Genomic DNA, 17,474 nt, shown 5'->3' on the forward strand with positions numbered 1-17,474 from the left:
GCGAGAATGGGTGGACGAATGGATTGCTTCGAAACAAACATCGTTTTATCGAGATGGTATCGCCCAGTTGCCAGAAAGATGGCAAAAAGTTGTAGAAAGTGATGGAAAATACTTTCATTGAAATAATTTAAATAAATTTTTTACAATAAATGCTTTTTCTCAGTATTTTTTGGGCGGAAACTAAGTTAAGGTCCTAATATTTCAATTAAATTTTGCTTTAATTTTACATTATATATAATAGACTCACACCTATCATATAACTTATCACACCTATCATGTAACATATCGTATATACTTCTAGACGGAAGAATCTATGTAAATGAACAAAAGTTATTCTAACATTGAAAGTTATTCATAATTAGGACCGTTACTTTATTTTCCGCAACATTCAAATCAAGTAAAAATGAGTGTGTATTTAACTGGAATAAGAAATGAGTATTCGTAATATTAATAATAATTGGGATAAAGTGTCGGATTTGATATGGAAGGTTGATTCGCCGCGTATAACAGATCGCGAAAAACCGGTAAAAATTTCAGTTTGCAACGGCAATTTTGATTCTTAAAAGTCTTAATTCTCTCACTTTAATTTAAATTGTTTTAATTATAAATTATACTTTAAATTACTTTGAACATATGATCGATTGTTAATTATTTACGCGATATTGTGCTCTTTACTTATACTTCTCTATAATAAATTTTCAATTAATTTTTTAATTAACTATGGAACTAAGTGAAACTTTGGAATTAAGTAAAACTTCAAATTTGAGAACAGCTAACTGTGAAGTTAATTAGAAAGGTAAATTGCAAGTTGGTGGTGGGAAAAAGGTTAACTAGCTGTTCTCGTACGACGAGGTTTCACCATTTTCAGAGACCGCGCTGCACGTGCTGCAGTTGACCATGCCGAAAATAATCTTCTGCAACGAGCGTTCCGTAAACGTGGTGCTGCAAGCGATACACGAGAATAAATATAATGCCAAGTTGGTGGTCTTCGGCAAACATCCCAATGTGATCTCGTTCGCAAGCATTTTGAGTAAATATAGCGACTCGCAGGCGATGGGTTTCCGCTATATCGAGACCGACGATATTAAGAGAACGGTGTGCATCCTGCACTCGTCTGGCACCACGGGGATGCCGAAAGGAGTCGAGTTATCCAATTATGCTATGTTGTCGATGAACGAGGAGAACGCGATAGACCTGAATAATACGGTCGCACTCTGGTTCTCATCGCTTTATTGGGTCAGTGGAACGTTGCTTAACTCGAAAGCAATTAATCAAGGTGCCAAGATAATCATCTATCCGGAATTCGATGAAGAAATGACATGTATCTTAATCGATAAGTACAAGGTAAAGGCAACTTGAGAACTCATCGAGATCGGTCGTTAACGCAATAACGATCTGTTGCTAATCAGTGAATATTTATATAAACGTACTCATTTTACGCGTACTGCTACGCAAATCTTGTTATTTTTCACGTTACGTACTATAATCGCATGTTATTAACTTGACTCACTTTGATTGACACGCCGTTTCCTTGTCATACGAATTAAAATTTGCAAGTAAAATATTATTATGCATCGTCTTTGCGTGTTGGTAACTAATAGTATGTGACAAGCAATAATAGCGACTCGCATCAATTTTCTCGATGAACTTTGTCATATTTTTTATGACTTACACACTTATTAAGTAAATTATGTGATTTATCTTACTTCCGCTTCGTCACTGCGAGCAATTACAGCAAATTTGGCCGAAAATCCTGAAATAATCGGTTTTTATCGTTTTAGGTAACATGGCTTTTTATAAGCACAAGCATGACAAATCGGTTTCTTAAAGCTGGTCACGTGAAGAATTATTCCTTATCGTCTTTGAAAATAATCTTTTGTGGCGGTGCTATCCTCAAGATGGAGTCACAGAAGGAATTACAACGTGTTTTACCGCACGTTGAGGTTTTGCAGGCTTATGGTAAATACTTAATTCGATAAATGGAAAGACATAACATCGACTTCAAAACGATTTATTGCCGAAAAAGACGACTATCTCTCTCTTTCTCTCTCTCTCTCTCTCTCTCTTGATAGTTTATTTCACACTTTCAGGGATGACGGAAATGGGAGGAATAGTAACGTGTCAGATGCCGTACCATAAGTGCGGTTCTTGTGGAACGCCGACGCGAAATGTGCAAATAAAGATAATAGATCCGACTACTGGAAAAGCTGTCGGACCGAATGAAACGGGAGAGCTGTGGGCGAAATCGCCGAACATGATGAACGGTTATTATAAAAATCCCGAGGCAACCAACAGCACTGTTGATAAAGAAGGTAATGAAATTCTGCTCTTTGTATTCTTGTATTCTTGTATTATTTCTTATATTAACTTCTTGTGCTCAGATCATATAAGTTGACAAATGTTAGCAAGGCGAAAGAACTGTTAGTGTTAATTGATATGCAATAAATTGTTTTTCTCTATTTGTTGCAATAATTTGTAAATTACAAATTGTTTCTCTCTCTCTCTCTCTCTCTCTCTCTCTCTCTCTCTCTCTTTCTCTCTCACATGTACACATATACGTAGGATGTTCAAAGTAATTCGAATTTTTTTTCAGGATGGCTGCATTCGGGTGATCTCTGCTATTTCGACGAGGATGGCGAATTGTTTGTGATTGACAGATTGAAAGAGCTTATAAAGTATAGAGGACATCAGATCTCACCCGGAGAGATAGAAACTGTCCTAATGTCACATCCAGCAGTGTTAGAGGTCGCAGTGGTGGCAGTGCCTCATTCAACAGATGACGAACATCCTATAGCTTACGCCACCAGGAAGTCCGGTTTCAAGGTAGAATTCCTTAACGTACTCAGAGAATTAATTTTGAAGAATATAGAATTTGATAGAAATTGATAGAATACATAGACTCTCGTTATTCATGTTAACACGTATAAGACAAAGCGTGTTGTTCACAATAAACAAATTGCGTTTCTCGCAGATAACGGAGCAAGAACTGATCGAGTTTGTGGCAAATAATATGATGGATCACTTTAAACTACGTGCTGGCGTGGTGTTCTTGGATAATTTTCCTTACACAGGATCCGGCAAAATTGCGAGAAAAGAATTGAAGGCAATGGCTAAGAAACTAGAAATGAAGTAAAGTACTACGAAGTTATATTTATATTTCCAAAGCAATAGATATTTGTATGACTAGAGTGGGAACATAAGTGTTAATTTTATTTTTGGAAATTGATTTTTTATTTATATGTATATATACATTTATCGTTTTATTAACATTATTTTATTTTCTTAATTTTAATGTTTTAATATTAACAATAAGAAATCTAGAAGTGTTTCTCAGCGAGCTTTCGACTTGTATGAAAACTACCTTGAACTTGTATCTTGAACTTTAACTTTATTGTGTTGTACAGTAGCAGAAGCTAAGAGAAATATATTTTTTTATAATTGCCTTTGTTGAACAATATTATGCACCGCTTTTTGTTGCCAAAAGATTATTAACAGATTTAGACATTTTGGATTAGACATCTTCTTTTGAGAGAAGATCGCCCTACTGCATTATTCGCTTCTTTTAATTAATATCATAGTTGTTTAATAATTATCATAGTTGTTCAATAATTATCATAGTTGTTTACAAAGTGTTATGGGACTTTTTCGTTTAATTTGATAAATTCTATCTGCACATGAGCGGTCATATGATACTCTGTTTGTATTTCTACTTAACGTAAACAATTACACAATTTTATGGTTGTTTACTAGATGGTAAAAGAATTTTAGTTAAGTTTTTTTTACATACAACAGTCAGTAATTATCAAATATCCTGTATATATGTTTTTCGTGAGATCTATGAGAAAATATGTTTAAAACAGTTTGACAGTATTTAATGTATTTATTTGCTTATAATTAACGAGGAATATTTAGACCTCAGTTTGCAAGATATCAAAAGAGGGAGGGAGAAAGAGAGAGAGTGTGTGTGTGTGTGTGTGTGCATGCATGCGTGAGTGTAAAAGTGCATATGTTTTCAAAAAATTTACACTTTACAAATTTTTTTACCTAGATAGTTAACATGTTATATTTTATTATTTTTTATCGTCCTTAAGACAAAAAATGTTAAGAATTGACCAAAATATGTCTCCAATAATTGAAGAAAAGATAATCAAATACCTCTTTTATATTAACTAAAAGGAAAAAGATATTAAGATTTTTCTAAGAATATAAGTTAGTATCAATTTATGGGAAAAAGTAGGTTTATTTAATAGAAAGCGGAAGTAACAAAATATTACTAATCTAAGCTACATATACATAAGCTATACATTGAATATTGTATTATATTTGTAAAAATATTGTATACACATAATACAATTTTATTCTTGTTACTTTTGTTTGTATACTTTTTAAACTGAATTTGTACTGGTAAGTGTTAATTGTTAGTGAATTGTTGTAGAAGCATATATATATATATATATATATATATATATATATATATATATATATACATACAAGGTGTTGCATTTACATACAGGTCAGTACGACGGGTTGCCTCGTCGGCAGGCGCGCGTACCGTGTCATAATAGACGTTGGCGAAATTGTCACATGCATAATTGAACACAGTAAACTTCATAAGAAAAAAAGTATATATATATATATATATATACATACAAGGTGTCCCACAATTGGTAAAACCTCTTAGGGATAGGTAGGAAGTGCAATTTGGAACTGAAAGTTTTTCTTCTATTTTTGGATCCGATAATTAGTTAACGAGATATTAATTAATTAATTCTGGCAATCCCTTAGCGCCCTGAGTGAGCGCTCAGGGACTTTTGCAGTCTTGGCTATCTGGGTAGTTGATAAATATATAGAATAGACTAGTACTTTCATAACATGATAATTTTAATAACATGATAATTTGCATTATTTCAAGGAAATAGTTTGATGATTGTTTTATTACCTCGGAAAATATATTTTTCATAAACACGCGCACTCAGATAGCACAAAATATTCTATAAATATTTCTATTTTAATTCAAAAATATTTGAATTGAATATTCTATAAATATACATATAATGTTGTAGGCAAAAATACGTATATTTATAACAGAAGAAACATATGTCAAGTTTTTAATTATATTTTTAATTCGTGAATAATGATACATGAATACAAAGAGAAGTGGCAGCACCTTGCTCTGAAACTTCACAATTATGAAATCAGTTGATTAAATGGGGTTTGCTAAATATGTAAAATAGAATCGCACATTCCATTAGAATCAGTTTAATGATATGTTAATGATATGTTAAAATCAATTATAGGCATTATATATATGAAGATTAATATATATACGGTACTTTATTTTCTTTTCTTTTTTACGACTCTGACGTCGAAAATATAAACTTGTCATTTTTCTTAGATACAAAGTGTAATGTTGTGCACCTTCAAACGGATATATCACAGGTTGTAGTATTATTTATTACCTATATCATTAACTAGAGAAAGTTTTCTTTACCAGAAAAGTAAATTATATTCTGCCTGTGTTAACATTCTTAATATAGAATACGTAGAGTTGTTTCCAGTGGAGACGATTAGATCGGGCGGTTGCAAGAAACCATATATATCATTATGTAATCCGTAAGAGAAAACAAGGGATTTTTGGTGTTTGTTTCTGATATAATGCGCAGCACTTCCGCTAGTTGTATCTAAAAAGAAATTTCAAATTTAACTGTTCAATACTTCGCTACAATCTGCATGATTAAATACTGGGAAGTAATTCGAGTTAAGACTGTTAAACATTAAATACGACAATAAAATAATTCCCGATGTTAATGCTCCAAAATTATATGAAAGCATTCCTAAACAAGCCAGATAAATTTGGAATAAAATGCATTTTGAATATTTACTGGTCAACTTGAAGATATGTGGGATGCGAAAACGTTCTACACCATTAACATATATATGGTCTGTGTTTAACATCCCCTCGTCCACGATAGTTTTCTGAAAACATTAATACGATTAGGACACTGTAAAGTGATTAACTGAATTTGAGAATTGCGCCAACGAGTTCAAATATTATATGGTTAAATCATTTTTACTCGTTGGCTGAATATTTTTAATTCATGTACGAAGAAAAGTAGCAGTACATTTTTTTGAAACTTTACAATCGTGAAATAAATTAATTAAATAGGATTTGCTGAGTACATGAAAAGTAGAGTCACACTTTCTATAAGCATCGATTTAATGATATGATTATATGCGTCTGTCTCGAGGAGATAGAAATATTAGCGACGATTGTTCTGTTCTCTTGAAGAGAATACGTTTTCTAATACGTATTTGATAGTCAAAATAATAAATCTATAATCGTATGGTAACACATTAATCGCAGTGTATCCCACAGTGTCGACAAGTAGTCGAAATACATATTATTTAATAGTGGTATTACATATTATTTAATGATTGACAAAGTAAAAGGATTCCGTCAACGACGGAAACGAATACGAAAACTGGGAGATTTCGGACAACTTTGAACTTTCTACTAGAATATCTTCTCACATTAAACATATAGGACAAAAATAAAAATAATTTTGTTATGTAATTGGATTCTGGCCAAATCGATTAAGTCTACTTAAAACTCAGTCCGATTAGCCGTTGCAATAGTGATAATCTTGCCTTCGCTGAACTAGAAACGTCGCTTCGCTAATATTTTTCATTCATAAATAATGTACGAAGTAAAGTGACATACGCGTGGCAGTCTCATTCCTCGCTTTATGCGTTCATTTAGCGCGAGATGTCACTGCGTCTCTTGATAATAGTTCATTATTCTCTTACCATAACGATCTCGTTGGCCATACTATCCATTTCTTTATTGGGAGAATACATCACAGCATCCGATTCGGAATGGAATGAGAAGTATACACTGAATTCATTCTGGATAGATTCGATGTACTTGGATATGCTCGACGTTTCAATTTCAGAAAACGGTTCGATTCCGGGAAATCCGTTGGAGCATGGTTGGACAGAAGTGCCTCCAGCTAAGAATTGGAACAAATACGATAATGTTAAAAAATATTAGTTATTAATAAAAAATAATTGATAGAAATAAAATTGTTGCTGCGCGTTGAGGTTTCTTAAAATCAAACTTTGTACGCGATACAGTGCATCGCGTTCAATGGTACTCAAAGAAAATACATGAGAAGATTTAATTGAACTTGTCGCACGTGCATGGCGTCGCTAACGAGTATACGAAGTATACGAAGCAATTGTCAATTAACAAATCACATTCATAGTTCATCAGACATCACAGTACTCACTGTTCCATTCGTAATCCCAGTTTTTGTTGAGATTGGTACCAATGCACTGCTCGGTTCCTATTGAAAATTCATTGCTGACTGGCTTACGGTTCTTTACCCATAATCGATCCTGCAGGAAATTCGATTTGTACACATTTTCTACAATGTATAAATGATATCCGACGAAAATAGTGAATATTGACTTCACCCTGATCTCCCGAAAAATCGCTGTACATTAATGGGGCATACCACAATCATTATTATCAAATACTAATCACACATTAAAGAAAATGATTGCAAGATTATATTTGATGGTAAAGCCTGTGAAGGAATATGACAATTTTCACGCTATCTCAAAGAGATTACGCAACGATGGTGCTTTCTCGTTATTATCCTATGGACCATATCTTGTTTCTGGATTTGAAAGTCTCCAGCTAAAAGTGTAGTTTAACGTCTGCTTTACGAGATTGCTGTAGAACGTGCACTCACCGTCGTGTGCGTGTATACATATCCGTCCGGATTGAACACGGGGAAAATGTACCAATTGTAGTTCCGGACTTTATGTTTGATGTGATCGTTATTCAATAATTGGTGCGTTATGTACATGACAACGGCTGGCGTCATCCATTCCCTGGCGTTAGTGCCACCTTCGAGAAACACGCCGGGCGCCTTGTTCGGCTTGAAAGATACTTTCACGCCCTTGATCTGCCGTCCTTCGAATGTTGTGCCGGCCACTATAATCTTCACATTCTTAGGATACCTCTCAGCCAAGTCGTCCAGGTTTTGGTAGATCTCCTCGAGAGTATGATAACTTGTGAAGTCGAAGGAACTTGGCTGTTTTTCTCTTTCTTTTTCGTTACCTCCTTTTTCGAGATTATTGATTGCCTGGTCTCTTCTCGTTATCTTATTAATGAATTCTTGGATATCATTGGACTCATCTTCTTCCATTGTATTGTTAATCAACTTTTGGACATTATTGGTTAAATTCATGTATGTCATCATGCCTACTTTCATTCTCATCTTAAACATATCCTCACTTTCTGGAGATACCATAATTTCTGTGGGTGCAGTTAACTCGTCTGGTATTTTCCAATAGTCGTACTATGAACGGACGTCGCATTTTATTTATATTGCATACATTCATAATAAAAAGGAAGGAGTGCAATTTGGATCAATTTCTGCCTATTAAACGTAACTTTAATGAAATATAAATTTACATTATATGGGTTATCTAATATATAAAAATAATAATTATATCACTGATAGCCCATGGGAACATTTTGAAAATCGCTCTGTTATATAGCCAAGTGACTCGCTGATATGAGTTCTCTAATGATGTAACTAATCTTGTTTCTGGTTTACTTCCCATTCGGTATTACAAAAACTGTTACAAATACGATTCACTATTCTTTCTTTAGAGGATTTCATATGAATTTGGAAGATAATATGAAGCCAATTGCATACATAAGTCAGGAAGATAGAAATGAAGATTCTGCGTTGTTACCTCGTATACTTATGAACTGCAAATCTTCTATTCTCGATTAAGTCTGGGAATAGGAATAAATTATAATTGAAAAAGTCAGTAAATATGTTTTAGAAAAACTAATATATCAATGAAATAATATTATAATTGAAATCTTAATGATTAAAATACAAATAAGGACCCCACGGCGTCACTTGTGGATTTAATAACTCAAAATATTATCTACTCTCCATTATATCTGGTAGGAAAAATAACTAAATATTGAATAAATCTGTAAATATTTCAGAAACCTTTTATTTAATATAATCGAAGTATGTTATAATTTATAAATTATAAAATTATAATTAAAGTTATAATTTATAAAGTTATAATAAAGAAAGTTATAATTATTTAATGTAAATTTATGTTCCACTAAAGTTACTTTTAATAAGCAAAAATTGACCCAAATTGCACTCCCTCCTTTGTTGAAAAAGATCAAGTGTTGGGATTAATAAAATATCGAAGTTTCGAAATCCAGAAACATTGAAATTCCACCAAATATTGAAACTCCAGAACTCAGAAATGTTTTAGAATTCAAAAACATCAAAGTTCTAGGGCTTAAAAAGATCATGGTGTCACAATTATTCAAAACAATATTAACACAAAGTTAAAAATTATATTTTGTAAATAACGTTAAAAGCAATAGAATGTACCAGTAATAACAACTTTCGAAAGATTTTCCGCTTACAATAATATTTTCAATGAAGTCGTCTACTCACCTCGCGTGCTGAGTCATACTTATAAAAAATATTCAGATAATCTAGGTCCTGCTGTTTATGGGGTATAACAACGTACAATTTATAGTTTTCGTAAAAGATCTTCTCGCTGGCCGTCAAACCCACGAAAGCACATAGTAGTATCGCCTTCCACATGATAACTCTGTATACAATATGTTATTCTGTAATTTTATCTTGCACAATAAATTTTCATTAATTATTATCACTATGTAGAGTCACCTCGATTATCAAGAATAACTGTATTAACTGTGTTTTTTCAATAAATCCAACTTCCAAATCTCGTTGCGATCTCGTAGATATCAATATTTATCTTCAAATTAGTTTATGCGCTTCGGGAAATACACTGTTCGATTGCTATGGTTTAGTTCGACGGGATTTATAGTTGGTTTACCCTTTTGGCGAAACAGAACTTTAAATATCACCACTTAGTCCGCTGTATTTAATTGCGTTTTCTGTTAAATTTTTCGAAAAATAAATTCGTAAATTTTCTCGATGGAAATCTTTAGTTTGCACTTCAACATACGGTACTTGGCCGAATGGCAATTTAGACGTTGGATACACTTTGTTCTGTTCTTCACGGAGCGTATTGGAAGAATATGTTTTTCGATGAATCTCCTTTCGACTTTAAATACCATTTCTCCATTAACACAGTGCATTTAGAATAAGTGCAAGTTATCATGAGATTAAAGACACAAAAAAAAAGGGTTGTTATCTTATTCGGTTAATGAGTTATGGGACTCGTCACGAAAATGTCGATAATCGTATGCGTTGAGGCTACCTTAGGTCACTTATTCATTTTAGTGAGATTTAGGTATTATTTTTATGCAACACATAAGCTCCATAGTTGTTACGAGTAAAATGGTCGAAAGACCTACAATTAATATTATTAATTCGACATGATAATTTACAACATTACTCAATCTAATAGACTTGAATACTAACTAAATTTTGCAAAATATGGAATCTTTTATCTATCCGAAGAATATTTGCATCCTTATAGTTTTATTAGAGATTTAAAATGTCTCTGTTGAACATATAACCAATTGTTTACAATAATTAATTATTAATTATTCTTTGTACGTAATTTAATTAGATGAGTTAATATTATTATATTAATCATAGATAATACCACGATGTTTAACACGTCAACTTATTCTACATTATTCTCATAAGTATATCATTCACTTATAAATTTTTACGAATTTTACGAGAGCAAGTTACAAATCTTATAATTCTACTTAGGATTGGAGCATTAAAATAAAGCGTCATAATAAAGGATGACAATTTTTAAACGTTCTTTTGCATATGAAAACGTTTCGAATAAGTGTATTTATTTGAAAATCTGAAGCAGAAGACGTATTTTCAAAACATTTATATTTAGTGAATTTCATTCTACATAACATAAAATATATAATAAATATTAAATATTATATATTAAATATTGACACATATATAATTTTGATTATATCATATATAATTTTTTAAATATAATTTTGATACCCGGAGTATTTTTAAAAATAAACTTAAAAAATGTATAATCTCTTGAAATGCGATCTTTACAGCGAAGAATAAAGAAATAATGTTTGCAGGTAAAGACAAATCAACGGACATTTCATGTCGAGAACGTGGCTGTTAAATTTCCCGAAGATAAATTCATGAGTTTTTTTACAAAAATGACATAAACTCGCACTTATGATTTAATTATGATTATAATTTATGATACGTACAGGACAATTCAGATGTGAAATATCGCTCGTTCCGTCTCCATGAAGTGAATTTAAGGAATGTATACTCTGAGCAATCCTATTGCAGGTTTATATATACAGGATGTCCCATTTTAAATGACATATTAAAATATCTCTTGAAATATACACTTTAGAGAAAAATGTTTCAGGTAATATTTATGAGGTTCAAAGAAAGCCAGTAAATGACGTTATTAGGTTTTGAGTCTCAGGTTTATGTTGCGCCTAGTAGGGTGTTAGTAGAGGGTTAAATTATTTAAAAGAGGTCCCCATTTTTTTATACATTCTTGTAGCTTATCTCGAGAGTTTTTCCAAATACTATAACAAAGTATTCTTTCGTTAAATATTTGTCGAGATATGAGACTTGAAAGTTACAGTACCGCCAGCATTAGCATTATCCAAGTACCACGTGGCTCGATCGAATTTACATCTCTTTCGTGTATTTGTGTGTGTGTTACAGCGAAGATTAAGACCCTACGGTTCGTACATTTCTGTACTTTAAATGTACTTTCGTACATTTATTGACTCGGAACCTTCTCTGCTATGTGTACATGTATATATATGTATGTTGCAGATTAATAAAAATAACAAATTAGCTAAATTTCGGTGGTAGCATGTGTCTATGTTATTCTAATAACATTAAGAAATCTGTAACATATTAAGACACTGTAACATATTAAGACACATGAGAAGTAAAATTGGAAAAAGCGGAGCGAGAAGATCGATATACTATCAGAAAAACAGAAACGCTTAGTATGCTGTGTGATCACAGTCAGTGATATTAGCGGAAGGAATACTAAAATATATAGGGATGAAAGAGAAAGAGGTGGTTACATACAATGTCACAATTCATTTTCGATTACATATTTAGAGATATATTTTATTTTTTTTCTTTTTTATCTCCTAGACATTGAAAACACAAATTTGTTATTTTTCCTGGATACAAAGTGCATTATTGTGCATCTTCGAACCAAGATGTCACACGCGCGACATATCGAGTAAAAGAAAGTAGTATTATTTTAGTAATATTTGTTATAAAATAACAAATTATTTGTTTAAATAAAATTTTGCCCGCTCTAACATGTTTTTTAGACGACAAACAGCCTCCTGTCCATACCAAACGATTCGCCTGGGCGGTTGCAAGAAACCATCCTTATAACGTCTATCTTGTAATCCATAAGCAAAAACAAGAGGTTTGTTATACGTTCCCTTGATATAAGTTATGGAACTTCCATCATCTAAATCTAAAAGAAAAAGTTTCGCGTTTAATTGTTTTGATAATCTACTACCATATTTAGAATTAAAAACTCATATAGATGAGATATAGTATAGCAGAATGATTTGAGTTACAATCCTAAAGAATTAAATACGACAATAAAATAAGCTCCGCGATGTTTTGTTTAAAAATTATATAAAAAATTCCTAAGCAAGTCTCGAGTGAGTTATTTTGAATGCTTACCGCTTGTTTTGAAGACATTGTTGAATTCATAACTATATTCAGATATACTAAACGATAAGGCGATTCTCCTCTAAAATTAAAATTATTAATATTATTAAAAATTAAGACACTATAAAAATAATGAATTGCGCCAACGAAATCAAATATTATATGGCTACATCAATTAAACTCATTACGTATGACCGAATATTTCCAATTCATAAGTGATATACGAAAAGAAGCGACAATACATTATTTCGAATCTTCATCTTCGTAAAATCGAATAATTTATTATAATAAGATTTGCTAAATATATACCACAGAGTCGTACTCTCTATATGTATCGATTGAATGATATGATAATTTGCACTATCCAAAGGATACAGAGATATATAAGCATTGTTCTGTTCTTTAAAAGAAAATACATTTCTCTCTACTTTAACGCAATTTCGAAGAAGAACGCTTTAAATGTACAGCTTATTGTCGGGATCTCTTACCATATCTGAATCGTACTGCTCAGTGTTATTCGTGAAGTCGGGAGGATACGTTATGTCATTTGATTGGGAGTGGAATGAAAAATATGCAAAGAATTTATCCTTGATAGATTCGATGTATTCGGACATGCTCTTCGTTTCAATTTCAGAGAATGGTTTAGGTCCGGCAAACATGTTGCATTTGGCAAAAAACAGATGACCTGACAGAACAAGATGTGATAAAAAAATGATACATATTAATAAAAAATAAATAATGCAAATAAAGTCAAATAAAGACGATGCCACATTATCATAAGATCAATTTTTCTACGCAATAGACTGCATCGTGTTTAATGGTATTAAAAAAAAGTGCATGAGAAGATTATTTGAGCTTATCGTACGTGCGTGACATCGCTAATGAGCATGCGGAGTAATTACCAATTAATAATTCACATTCATGAGACACATCATAGCACTTACCGTCCCACATGTAACCCCAGTTCTTGTTGGGATTACTACCAATGGTATTATTGTACGGCTTACGAGTCTTTGTCCACATTCGATCCTGGAGAAAAATCAATTTGTACAAATTCTTTTCAATGTATAAATGATATCTCCGACGGAAATGACGAATATTAACTTTATCCATATTTCCCGAGAAACCGACGTTGTCCATTAATTGGGCTCGTCACGATCATTATTACCAGATCACACATTAAAGACAATAGTTGCAAGATTAAGTTTAGTGATAAAATGTATAAAGAAATGTGACAACTTTCACACTATCTCAAAGAGATGGTGTGCTTACGTGATGATGGTGTTTCCTCGTTATTATCTCGGAAAATATGCTTTTTTTTTGGATTTGAAAGTTTTCAGCTAAAAGTGTAGTTTAACGTCTGCTTTACAAGATTACTATAAAGCGTGCACTCACTGTGGTGTGCGTGTACACATATCCATCCGGATTGAACACGGGAAAGATATACCAGTCGTAGCTTTCAGCCATATTTCTGATTTGAAAATCGTTGCTACTTAGTAATTGATGTGTAATATACATAACGACGGCCGGCGACATCCATTCCCTGGCATTAATGCCACCTTCGAGGAACACGCCGGGGTTGTTCGGCTCGAAGGATATCTTCACGCCCTTAATTTGCCGTCCTTCATATGTCGAGCCGCCCGCTATGATCTTCACATTCTCAGGATACCTCTCAGCCAAGTAGTCCAAGTTTTTGTAGATTTCCTCGAGGGTATGATAACTTGTAAAGTCGAAAGAACTTGACTGGCCTTCTTCCATTGTCAAGTTAATTAATCTTTGAACATTGTCTTCTTTTAACTCGATGTCAAGTGAGCCCATTATTATTTTAAACCACTTCGTTTCGTCCGGAGATACCATAATATATATCTGCCCACCAATTCTGATTGGCATATTCCATAGGTCGAACTACGAACAGTCATTTTATTTATTTCGCATACATTTATAAAGAAAATACGGTTGGAAAAAACAAGTATCGGATTTAATAAAATATCGAAATATTAGATGCCAGACACATCGAAGTTCTAAGGTTTAAATATTTTCAAGAATTTAAACTCAGAAATGTTGATGTTTCATGATTCAAATGCATCAAAGTTTCAGGAATCAAATAAATTGTGATATTGAAATTGTTCAGAACGATATCGATGAAAAATTAAAAATTATATATTGTAAAAAACCATTAAAAGCAATAGAATGTACAAGCAGTTATGCCTTACTAACAATTTTCTGTTTATAATGAAATTTACAATCAAGATGGTCACTCACCGAAGTTGATGTGGAACGTCGATAATAGAATTCCAACAATTTTAATTGCTCATCTGTTTCCGGTATAACACGAAACAACTTATAGTTCTCGTAGCTGACTAACTTGCCGGCCGTTATACCAACGAAAACGCATAATAGTATCACCTTCCACATTGTAACTGTGTGCAAACGTATTGTATGTTATCTTTCGATCTTAACTCGTGAATTAATTTTCATTAATTTTTTATTACGTAGCATCGTCTTTATTATCATAAATGTTTTAAGCGATTCAAATTCAGATAGATATTGATTGATCCTATAATTCCAATAAATTTAGTTACCGAATCTCGGCGATAGATAAATCGGTATAAATCTTCAAATTATTTTGCTCTGTTATGCTTCGACAGATACACCGTTCAGTTTCACGAGAGATTATTTTTAGGATACCTTTTCCCGGAGTGTAATAGAAACATTCTAAATACCATCACTGTTTCTTCTAATGTATTTTATTTTGTGCCAAGAATCTGGCTGTTAAGTTTCCCAAAGTTGTACTAGTGAAATTTCTCAAAATTTTTAGTTTACATTTAAATTTACGGTACTTACTTGAAAGATAATTTAGACGCTAACTGTTATACGAAGTGTAGTAGAAGAATGTTCCGAAGGAGCACTTTTCGGCTTTATATATACCCTGTTTTCCTATCGTTAATATACTGGTCACATAGACAAGCTAAAGTGCTGATAACCCTTCAAATGTATTGTGTTATGCCTTGTGTTAACCTTGCAATGGAAAGGTTGACAGTCGTATGCATAATAACGGCTTCACAACCGTCGCTTATTTTAGTAAGATTCAAGTCTTACTTTGATGTAACATATCATAGCTACCATGTATAAAAGTTCCCGAAGGAATCAGAAATAATTTTGTTAATGATATAAGACAATTTGTAACACAATCTAATTGACTATAATGAGAAGAAAATGTTAAGGAGCATAAAGAGGGGATAGGAATGTCGAAAGAACATGCGCATATTTATACAGAAATTAATATAATAAAATTTATTAATTAGAAATTCGTATGTAGAAGATCAATGTTTTATCAAATAAAAATATATCATCATATAGCAAAGCAACACAACTCGAAGAATGTAATTTTTTAGGACATACGAAGAATATTAAGAGAGAGATCTCAATAAAATCAATTGCATAGAATTATATCATTAACTGCAGATTAATATATTACTTTGTTTTCTATACTTTTTTCCTGTAGCCTTAAGTATTGGAAATACGTGGAGATAATCGTGTCTTTTGTTGCCACTACGAAGTGTTATCTTGCGCATCTTTTCACGAGGTTAATTCAAAATCAAATATTTACGAGCTGTATCATTTTCTTATGTGACGCGCGAAATGTCGATAGTATTATTTATTATCGATTAATCGTAAGTCTTAAACTTTATCGAGAATATCACTTCCTTTAGCAGGGACACGATAGAGTCCAGGCTCTCTTTTCCAGTCGGAGTGATTTATTCGGGCGGTAGCGAAAAGCCGTATTTATCTTGATCGCATAATTCGTAGACGAAGCGTTTGTAATAAGCGCTTGCACTCTTGACATAATCTACGGAATTTCCTAATACGTAATCTGTAGAGAGTAGATCTCACGCTACTCTAGCGACGACTCTTATTAATCTTCTTTCTTACTAATTGTTTTCTTTCAGAGTCTATACCAGTCATCTTTATTGACAACATATTAAATTAGCAGCGTTATATATAAATACGATAGTATATTATTTCAGATCTACACCGTGCCAAGAAGTCGGATGATTCATCAGATAAAGATTAATTGAATTCTATAGCAAACAAAAGCACATTTCTCATACGAGTTTTGACTAGCAATCGATTTCATAGCATAATAATTTACATTATCTCGAGGAGATAATGAAGATATCAATGATTTTTTTATTATCTTGAAAAATATATTTCTTCTTCGAAATTGTTGCATTCTGAAGAAGAAAACGTCGACCACATATCTTATTTTCGGGATCACTTATCAGTTCGTCATAATTCTCCAAATGGTCTTTGGTGTGTCCGTAAGGGAACATTAGGAGCAGAGAGTAACTGTGGAATGACATATATATAGAAAAATTGCCGTTGATTGATTCGATGTAGTCGGACACGCACTTTATTTTGACGTCGAAGAATGTTGCGTTTCCAGTGTATGTGTCGCTAAACGGATTAAAAATGTCTGCGCCTGAAAACTGAATCAAAACACAATAATGTTAACAAATATCGAATATTAATAAAAATTAATTAGTAGGAATGCAAATATAAAACTGACATTGCGTGGCACAATCTCTTAAAAACAAACTTCCTGCGCGTCACAGCATATAGATGTTGATGCTATTCGAAGCAAATAAATGAGAAGATTTAATCGAGCATGTATCACGCGTGCGCGTCATCGTTAGCGAACATGCTGAGTAATTATTAATTAATAACTCACATTTTCATAGCTTATTGGGCACTATG

At 32.6% G+C, this 17,474-nt stretch overlaps 3 protein-coding genes across 3 annotated transcripts in view; 1 reads left to right on the forward strand and 2 right to left on the reverse strand.

Annotated features, from left to right (window-relative positions):
- LOC116854047 (4-coumarate--CoA ligase 1-like) overlaps nt 1-3,441 on the forward strand; it is a 10,107-nt gene extending 6,666 nt beyond the window's left edge. The window contains exons 5-9 of the mRNA XM_032835532.1: nt 869-1,344; nt 1,782-1,959; nt 2,091-2,312; nt 2,594-2,823; nt 2,972-3,441. Of these exons, the coding sequence (XP_032691423.1) occupies nt 869-1,344; nt 1,782-1,959; nt 2,091-2,312; nt 2,594-2,823; nt 2,972-3,133 (1,268 nt within the window). The 3' untranslated portion in view covers nt 3,134-3,441. The remainder of the gene's footprint in view (nt 1-868; nt 1,345-1,781; nt 1,960-2,090; nt 2,313-2,593; nt 2,824-2,971) is intronic.
- A 1,864-nt stretch (nt 3,442-5,305) lies between these two features.
- On the reverse strand, nt 5,306-10,126 carry LOC116854006 (zinc carboxypeptidase-like). Its single transcript, XM_032835434.1, has 7 exons — nt 9,747-10,126; nt 9,510-9,669; nt 7,758-8,369; nt 7,290-7,398; nt 6,808-7,010; nt 5,883-5,976; nt 5,306-5,681 (listed from the first exon to the last, which is right to left on the reverse strand). Exons 2-7 carry the CDS (start codon nt 9,660-9,662, stop codon nt 5,488-5,490), a joined length of 1,365 nt encoding a protein of 454 aa, XP_032691325.1. The 5' UTR covers nt 9,663-9,669; nt 9,747-10,126; the 3' UTR covers nt 5,306-5,487.
- A 1,995-nt stretch (nt 10,127-12,121) lies between these two features.
- On the reverse strand, nt 12,122-15,689 carry LOC116854018 (zinc carboxypeptidase-like). The gene is made up of 7 exons (XM_032835455.1): nt 15,561-15,689; nt 14,979-15,136; nt 14,112-14,621; nt 13,661-13,745; nt 13,205-13,401; nt 12,729-12,798; nt 12,122-12,513 (listed from the first exon to the last, which is right to left on the reverse strand). The coding sequence occupies exons 2-7, from the start codon at nt 15,129-15,131 to the stop codon at nt 12,317-12,319; spliced, it is 1,212 nt and encodes a 403-aa protein (XP_032691346.1). The 5' UTR covers nt 15,132-15,136; nt 15,561-15,689; the 3' UTR covers nt 12,122-12,316.
- Between the last annotated feature and the right edge of the window lie 1,785 nt (nt 15,690-17,474).

Source organism: Odontomachus brunneus, unplaced genomic scaffold (assembly GCF_010583005.1).
Source record: "Odontomachus brunneus isolate Ranch 3 - 2012 unplaced genomic scaffold, Obru_v1 Obru_scaffold_007, whole genome shotgun sequence".
NCBI lineage: Eukaryota > Metazoa > Arthropoda > Insecta > Hymenoptera > Formicidae > Odontomachus > Odontomachus brunneus.